The sequence below is a fragment of the Rutilus rutilus genome, assembly GCF_951802725.1.
Source record: "Rutilus rutilus genome assembly, chromosome: 20".
In the NCBI taxonomy this organism is placed as follows: Eukaryota; Metazoa; Chordata; class Actinopteri; order Cypriniformes; family Leuciscidae; genus Rutilus; species Rutilus rutilus.
This window is the reverse complement of record NC_140225.1, coordinates 1,755,548-1,765,100: the sequence shown is the minus strand read 5'-3', so window position 1 is coordinate 1,765,100 and position 9,553 is coordinate 1,755,548. Positions and strand designations below refer to the sequence as shown.

The 9,553-nt window shown below is 36.8% G+C and overlaps 1 protein-coding gene across 1 annotated transcript; it reads left to right on the top strand.

Moving 5' to 3' along the window:
• Window positions 1-376: 376 nt before the first annotated feature.
• On the top strand, window positions 377-8,264 carry znf518a (zinc finger protein 518A). Its single transcript, XM_084391508.1, has 3 exons — window positions 377-680; window positions 2,406-4,376; window positions 6,332-8,264. Exons 2-3 carry the CDS (start codon window positions 2,423-2,425, stop codon window positions 7,051-7,053), a joined length of 2,676 nt encoding a protein of 891 aa, XP_084247634.1. The 5' UTR covers window positions 377-680; window positions 2,406-2,422; the 3' UTR covers window positions 7,054-8,264.
• Window positions 8,265-9,553: the final 1,289 nt, after the last annotated feature.

Here is a 9,553-nt window from a genome sequence, read left to right as displayed (position 1 = left end):
CAATAATAAAGATATGATATGTATTTTATTCATTAAAAGTAGGACTAGTACTACACTGCAGGATTATAGAATTATTAGAATATATTACTTCCAGAAGTGATACTAATAGTTTACATTTATTTGCACCAAAAGGAATTCACTACAGAGTTAAAAAGGTAGAGAGAGAGAAAAAAAAACAGAAAAAAAAAAACAGAAATAGATTTAAATAAATAAATTTAGGTTTTAAATAAAAGTAAAAAAATATACATTTCTACAGTGTTATAATGCATGCACTTTTCTCACATTGTTATTTTGGTAAAAGCATGTAGTAAAGTGCTCCACACATCATCAGTGTCGTGTGGAGGTTTAACAGTGGCTCTATATGGTGGTTATAAACAGTGCTGAATGATGTTGTGTTGAAAGAGGAAGCACATGCTGTCTTCACAGGCTTCTACTTTTCTGTGCACGGGCTTAAATCTGTTGCATGAATGAGAGAAAACGAACGACTTAGCGCAAACCTAAGCATTGTTGAATCGAAAAATGCATGCAATTTAGCCAATGCAATTAGGCATTAGTATGATGTGGCAGGCAGGTAATCCACTCGTGTCACGGGCTTGAGCTGCTTTTGTCCCCGGATTGAACTGTCATGGCTGCCGTGCGCGGTTGACTGGTTCTGGTTGGACGGGAGGCGGAAAAGCGCTGTAAGTCTGATCACCTTCGACAGTTTTACATGCACTTATACGCGTTTTCACATATGCATCACGTAAACGTTGACTTTGAAGAAGATTTAAAGTTTTACAAGTGGGAATGCAATGTCGCACGCGCAAATGGCATGACAGATATAGCAGTTTGAAACATGTTTGTTGGGCAACTTTACATAAGCAGGACTGCATAGTTACTAGAGTAAACTCTATCGCAAGCTATTTGCATTGCTTTTTAGATTGCATTGCATTAAATTAGTTTTAAAACTTTATAACACGTTCATTGCATTGTGACAGGGGGAATTAGGCAAATGAACCACAGGTGCAAACTGATTATAATTTAACTTGTGCAGTTCAAGATGCATGTTTAGTATGTGCTCCTTGATTGCTTTTAATTCATTTCTTACACGTCTTTGTTGCATGGGTCAGTATGCGTATATGAAGACAGAGATGTGAGGAAGATTAGTGTTAAACTATGCTACCAAAACAGTACAGTACAGTGATGTTCATGTGCTGTGATGTATAACATATGGGACCGAACGGCTATCATATTACAATGGAAGTCAAGTGTATTTCACAGAATACCATGGTATTACCATGGTACATGTCCAAAAGCATCCTGGTATTAAAGTCAGTGTATTTGTTATACACATGTTGCATAAGCATTACATTGCTTTAAACTAACCTTAAACCAGAAAATGATTATGCTAAGGAACAATAGTTGAAAAGGAAAGCGATAACAAAAAGAGGACTAGTGTATATACTATGTAATTAATAAAAAATGTAAGTGAAAATGTACCATCATGACACAATGTTCGAAAACCATGGTAATACCATAGTACAGTACTGAACACACACACACATAGCGTAATTCAAACATACTGACTTGTAATTAATATGTTGTAGTCTTCAGATAATCAGGGTTTGTTCTCAAAGACCTTCTTGAACATGTTGTGTAATTACTGTATGTGACAGTGTTTTTATTTAGGTTTTTGTTATATTTGTGTGGAAATCTCATGGATTTTGATCATAAATGCTTATTAATTTCCATTTAATGTCCAGTTGACATCATATTGCACATCATTCATTACAATAATTGCTCAAAATGACAAGAGTAAATGTAATAAACGAGCACAGTTTTAACAACACGTCACATGCGTTCAGAAGTTTGGGGTCAGTAAAATATGTTAATGTTTTTTAAAGAAGTCTCTTATGCTCACAAAGGCTGCATTTTTTGGATCAAAAATACAGTAAAAACAGTATTATTGTGAAATATTACAATAAAAAAATCAATTTTAATAAAAGAAAATATTTAATTGCATAAATATTAAGCAGCACAGCTGTTTTTTTTAAACATTGATAATAATCATAAATGTTTCTTAAGCATCAAATCATCATATTAGAGTGATTTCTGAAGGATCATGTGACACTGAAGACTGGAGTAATGATGCTGAAAATTCAGCTTTGATCACAGGAATAAATTAGTTTACAATATATTCACACAGAAAACAGCTATTTTAAATTGTATTAATATTTCAAAATTTTTACTGTATTTCTGATCAAAATAAATGCAGCCTTGATGATTTTTTTGCTCAGTCCTGCAACCAGAACCATTGGTGAAAATATAATAACATTGATTATTAAGTATGATACAAATGTTATGTTGATTGTTGAGTTTTAAGCCTGATCTATCTAAAATGTTACTCTTCTCCTTGTCTTGTGTAGGGCTCTGTACATCCAAAATGAACAGAGTCGACGCCAACCCTGACGCTCAGGTTGGGAATGAAGAGAGGAGCATTTGGCATAAACGCCTGCGTCTCAGGAAGTCCTCCTTTTCATTTCCCAATGAACAAAACACTGTGAAAGAGGAGAAGAACGTTACGCCGCACGGACAGAAAGAAACAAAGAAGTTTGAGAAACGACACCTCGTGAACACTTTCATCTGCTCTGCGTGCGACGACGGCATCTCCTTTACACCCGGCGAATTGATGATGCATTTTACGATCGTCCACGAAGGCAAAGGAAGCCCACCGATGTTCCCATGCGACGTGTGTGGTTTCTCGACGTCAGTGTTCACTACGCTTCAACAGCACCGAATGCATCACGAGGACTGTTTGTTCACTTGTGAGATTTGTAATGACAACGTCCAGCAAACGCTTCCCCAACTAACCAAACACTGTCAAACTCGCCATTCTCTGAATGGTCAGTACTACTGTCCAACATGCCAACTCTCCATCCAAGAGATCGAGCAGTTTATATGTCACTCGTGTTCGGCACCAGTCATAAGCAATGGTGAAGAAAGCATTAACTTGAGGGCGGCACAAGAAAACACTCTCCTAAAGCACATGGCTGCCGCATGTCGTCAAAGGTGGAGCAGAAGAAATTGGTGGAGAAAACGTGCACAAGTCTGCAAGCAACACAATAACCCGTCCCAAGAGTTTAAGTTCTTGCTTCCAAAACCAGAACCCCAATGGGCATCCCAGTTATTATTACCATTATCCAGCCCCGGTCTATTGGACAACCGTGGCTTGTTAATGGATCCAGCGAAGACCTTGGAGGAAACGCAGCAGTTTCTTGAAAGGACTGTTAGTAGTGGTAATAACTGGCCTATATCTCTCAAAAGCGAGCTTGATGTTGTTCCTCCCGTGCCGACGACACCCTGTCCGTCCCAAGCGAATGCTAGGCGATGCGACGCGCCACACCCAGGCCTGCGCCGCACTGGGAAAGATAAGCTAACCGGACTTATGGAGAAGAACAATATATCTGTCCCCCCAGATTGCACTACAAAAGTGGTCGGGTTCAAGATGGTGGACGGCAAAAAGCATTTAGTTCTCAAAGTCATTCCTTCAAACAAGCGAGATGTTTCGACTCATTGTGTTGAACCTCACACTGTGAAACCAGCCAATCAACCAGTCGAATCGAATTCGACCGTCTCAGGAAACTGTTCTCGTGCTCAGGTGACTTCTCGAAGGTCTTCATCCCACAGAAAGAAGTGCGTAGCTCAGCGGGACTTTCTGTCTTCAGTGGTTGAAAGGATAAAAAGCCAACAAAAAGATGGATGCAACAATCAGGAACCCACTGACTGCGATACACACGTTAATCACAACGTATGCAGCGCCAGAGAGACCAAAACGCAAAGCACTGAAGTGGATATTCATGCAAAGAGAGGGAAAGACTGCCAAGACAAAGCCCTCAGTGAATCCGAGGAAAACCTCACCGCATGCCAAGGAGACTCGGGCTGCCACAGCGATCTGACCTCAGATACGGGTTCGTTGGAAGAGAGATGTAGTTCTCGACTCCTTAGTGCAGCGTTTGATAAAGAACACAACCTCACACTAGATACAAACACAAACACAGATTCGTGCTCCATCTCCGGGTTTGATTGCATTAGTCCATCCGCTAGATCTCCCCTGAAGGATTTGGCTGAGACGTTGTGTCATTTTCCAAGTGAAGATGAGGGCCTGTTATTTCACAGTCGCGCTGACGAGTGCACAAACAACACGGACCCCGGGGATTCTCCGGTCCCGGTGGGTCAGCGCGACTGTGAGAGGGAGAGCGCTCCAGACCTGGATCAGACGGTGGATGAGCTGCCTTTATCAACAAGCAGTCGTTCGCTGGATGAAGCGCGAGAGGATCAGACGATATCTGCACGCTACTGCTCTGGTGAACCTCGGACAGATGTGACGTGCACTGGAGGTAAGCAGGACACGCTGGGATGAAGTGCACTTGTTGTGTGTTCTCAAGGTCATGGAAAACAGTTTGGGAAATGTTTTGATTCTTCAAATGCAATGGAAATTGTGTTCAATGGAATATACAGTCAAATCTAAATATATTCAGACACATTTCTCACATTAGCACAGTTTATTCGCTATAGTTTAGAAAATGGTAATGACAAGAACTCAGTTGATATTTGACTGGTTTTGTCCGTCCTTCTGTTAGACTGTCTCACACATGAATTATGTTGAATATCTGTCGCTGTTAAATTTAACTACACAATTAGATAATACCAGTTTAGCTCAACCAATCACCAAGCAATGCTTCATTTTGTTCAGTCTGTGGTGTAAAAAGAGCATTTAAAGAAAAAACACTTCAGCAAAACATGATCAGCTCAAAGTGTTGGAATAATTTTTGGTCCCAAATTGTTATAAAAAGATTTTTTGGGTATAATTTATCACAGTTTACTTTATTTTGCTATCCTCACTTACATAAATGAACGATAGTGTCATGCACCCACTAGTAAGAAAATATCAAAAATGAGATCTGGTTTCTGAATAATTTTTGGTTTGACTGTATTTTTGCTAGTTGGCTTTTGGAGTAAACAACAACAAAAACATGGAAAAGTTATGCCATGAAAAATCATAAAACCATGGGCTTTAGACAGCATGTTTAATTCAATTCACATTTACTTGTATAGCGCTTTTCACAATAAATATCGTTCCAAAGCAGCTTTATAGAAAATACACGCGTCTTTATTACAATAATGCGGTCAATGAAAAGGCTGTAAGTGATGTTCATTGTTTGGCCTACAAAACATTGACATCTTTCCTAAACACTTCCATATATACTGTATCTAAGGTCACATGCATAGATATCTAAACATGGATACCACATTAGAGAGCCGCTATATTGAAGTCGTGCGCCATATTGGAACAGTCAAAGCTGGTCCGTGAACACGTGAGAACCTGCAAACCTAGTTATTCATATTTATGAACGTCCGTATCTGCAATAGTTATTAGCAGTTTTCTTATATCATGAATGTTAGATAGTTCTGCATATGGTGCATTTCATATTTCCTATAAATATTATTAATCATCAGAGAACCCTGCTGTATAGATATCATATAATAGAATATTAAGGTTTTCATCCTTTTGACATTGACATTTATCAATATTATCATTAAAAAAAAAAAATTTTACTCTGAAATTGCTCGGTAAACATCTTTCCAAAAAGATTCAACAAATGCATTAAGTAAAATATAGCCATTAAATGTTTTCCATGTTTTTCACCATATATTTAACATTTAACACAATAATTAAAATATTCAATTCAATTCAATTCATATTTATGTGAATAGCGTTTTTCACAATACACATCGTTTCAAAGCAGCTTTACTGAAAATGCACGAGTCCACATTACAATAGAGTGATCTGTTATCAGAGGAGACTGTCTAAGTTATGCATTTCAGAAATGTACTAATGTTAGCTAAAAATGTATAAATGTAAACAATGTAATAATTTAAGGCAGAAACAATGAGCTCATTGAAGTAGCGAATACTTGTTTGTTTAATGCACACTATGTAAGATTTTTGGATTACAATATTCAAAAACCACTAGAACAATGTTATATATTTTGTTGATTTGTTTACCTACATAATCCCAAGTGTTTCCAAGAATGTTTAAATCCAGAGAAATAAGCAATTTTAACCAGGACACGGACCGTTGCCTAGCAATGATATTAATACTTCTGTTGTTTGTTAACAATAACATATAGAAAATTGTAGCATTGGTGCATGTTGATTCAGAGTAAAATATAGTAATTAAACATGCTTGATTTTTCTCTAAATTAACATTTATTATTTACAATTTTTATTTGCACCACTATTAGAATGCATAGAAACATTTAGCATGTAAACTATCTTCTGTTTCCATCAGGTCCAAACCAGCAATCCAAGCCAGTCAGCATCTTTCCTGATGGTTCAAACTCTTCCACATGTGTATCCCGGGAGTCGAGCGGCCCTCTTACATCACCGAACAGAAAGCGCATGGGAGAGACGTCCTCTCCGGACTCTCCCATCAGTAAATCCCAGAAGCGTTCGACTCGAGCCTCTGAAGACGTCACGGCATCAGACCTCCACTGGCAACCGGTGGCTCGAGACGTTCCCACAACACTGCGACTGATTCCCTACAGCCCCTCACAATCCGTTCAAATCCCACGGGACAACCAGCCTGTTATAGTTCTCAACCATCCCGACACTGAGATTCCCGAGGTGACGAACATCATGAAAGTCGTCCGCAAGCACAAAGACGCCGTGCAGCGTGTCGTGCTCTCTCGGAAAACTCTCCGAGCTCTCTCGGATTTCAGCTGCGATGACTTCCGGAACAACCTCATCGGTAACTGCCACGCATCCCATTTCAGGAGGGAACGGCCGAACGGGACGGTCAAGGAAAGGTTCAGCTTGAAACTGAGGCTTAAAAGAGTGTGCGGAAGAAAGTATACCGTGGTGCCAGCAGTATCAGAAAGCATCGTGCTTCAGCCGACGTTTAGATGCTGGTTCTGCGGGAGGATTTTTAGAAACCAGGAAGCCTGGGTGGGACACGGACAGAGACACCTGATGGAAGCAACCCGAGGCTGGGAACAGCTCTTTACCAGATAGAGGAGCCGTTTTTAAGAAGTGCTGTGAATCAGGGTTACTATGCAAATCTCAGGGCGAGAAAAACACAGGTCCAAATCTGAGGATATTTTGATATTTCATTCTTTATAGTAATATTCTTTTAAACCCTTTTCTTCGGGTGGCAATTTCTATGATCGAATATTCACATGCAAGCGTTATTTATTTTGTTCCGCAATGTGAAAAAGTACAGAGCATTAGTTAATATATTAAAAATCACCGTGTCAGACCAAATCCATCTCGCACGATACTGTGATGCATCATAATTCGTGAGATTATTGCAGAGACCTCAGGTAATATTATAATATTCCACTACTAATAGAGCAAGTGTGTTGAACGAGTAAATGAACAGTTGTGTTTGATGCTACACTCTGTTTGTCTTAATACTTTATGTAGCTTTTGAATATATTGTTTTATTATTTTATTTCTGGCGTTTGAAACACATAGTGCATGTGTAGTTTAACCTCTTCATTACTTCCGTTTTTGCTTTACTAATCAACTTTAATTAGGGTTTTGTGACTGGAATGTTTACAGAATGAAAAGTAGATTGTCGATCCGTTGTAAATGACTGTCAAAGGTGCTTTAGCGTGTCATATTGCCTGTTCACATAGCATTCGTTCAGTTTTGTATTTATGCTAATTGTCTTTATATTTATTTTTTCAGCATGCGGTTGTGGCTATGATACGTTACGTGGGTTTGATTAAGGATTTAATTAATAGTTTAAATTAATTATCTTGCATTTATCTAATTGTTAATGTAATACTGATTGTTTAAGAATCATGTAAACTGTGATGTTGTGGTCTCAGTAGTCAATCATTTATGAAGCCAAAGGATTTTTTAAGATCAGTGTAATCTGATCAGAATAATAATTTCGTGAGCAAAGGGTTTATTTTCACCGAATTAAAAAATGAGACCCTCACTGACCTTTGATTGCACTGCAAAGTTTGAAGCTCTTATAACAGTGGTGTGAATATCGTAAATTTGAAGACGGTCTTTATTCCAGGCCTCTGATCCGCTTAACTTGAAAACCAAAGAAAATGTGTGTCTTCTGTTTGTGTAGAAGTGTAAACACTGGTATACGCACTAACAGCTGTGAACGACACCTTGTGTTGCTGTATTGTAGAAGTGCCTCCACACAACCCGAGACTCTGAGTTCCTCTACCAGTAAATAAATAAATATAATTATTTTGAACATGTATTTGTGTTAGTTTTGATTTGAGCTGAGGTATAACCAGCTGTTTAAGAAAAACACTATTGTTCTGATTACACAGTTTTGCATATCAAACTCTTTATCTAAATGTACAGTACCAGTCAAAAGTTTGGAAACATTACTATTTTTAATGCTTTTGAAAGAAGTCTCTTATGCTCATCAAGCCTGCAGTTAAAAAAAACAACAAAAAAAAACAGTAATATTATTACAATTTAAAACAATGGTTCTCTTTTTTAATATACTTTAAAATGTAATTTATTTTTGTGATGCAAAGCTGAATTTTCATCAGCAAGTACTCCAGTCTTTGGTGTCTTATGATCCTTCAGAAATCATTCTAATATGATGATTTGATACTCAGTTATTATCAATGATGGAAACAGTTGTGCTGTTTAATATATATATTTTTGGAATACTTTTTTCAGGATTCATTGATGAGTAAAACGTTAACAGCATTTATTCATAAAAACAGCATTTATTCAAAATAAAAACATTTCTAACAATATAAATCGTTACCATCACCTTTTATCAATTTAACGCATCCTTGTTGAATTAAAGTACTAATTTCTTAAAAAAAAAAATAGTTATTGTTCCCAAACTTTTGAACGGTAGTGTATATTGTTACAAAAGATTTCTATTCTAAATAAATACAGTTCTTTTTAACTTTTTATTCATCAAATAATCCTGAAAAAAGTATCTCAGGTTATAAAAAAAATATTAAGCAGCACAACTGTTTCCAACATTGATCATAAATCATCATATTAGAATGATTTCTGAAGGATCATAAGACACCAAAGACTGGAGTACTTGCTGATGAAAATTCAGCTTTGCATCACAAAAATAAATTACATTTTAAAGTATATTAAAAAAGAGAACCATTATTTTAAATTGTAATAATATTTCATAATATTACTGTTTTTTTTTTTAACTGCAGGCTTGATGAGCATAAGAGACTTCTTTCAAAAACATTAAAAATAGTAATGTTTCCAAACTTTTGACTGCTACTGTATATCAGTTTTTTTAAACAGTTTTTTACACTTAAAAAAAGAAATATGGTGATCATGAAATTTTAGTTTAGTTTAGTTTCACCAAAACAATCCTAATTTAAGACTAGATGGACTAGATTTTTTTTTTCTTGAGAGAAGGGGAACGTTACTTTTAAAAGTATTATATTGTATTACTCCCACAAAAAGAACTAATTATAACTAATAAATTAGGTTATTTAAAAAAAAAACAGGCTTTGGGTAACAAACAAACTGCTTTAAATTTACAACAAAA

Excerpts from the sequence above, each read along its gene's own strand:
- znf518a (XM_084391508.1), top strand. The coding sequence starts at position 2,423 with ATGAACAGAGTCGACGCCAACCCTGACGCTCAGGTTGGGAATGAAGAG. Across the intron at positions 4,377-6,331 it reads AGATGTGACGTGCACTGGAG|GTCCAAACCAGCAATCCAAG; the intron begins GTAAGCAGGACA and ends TGTTTCCATCAG.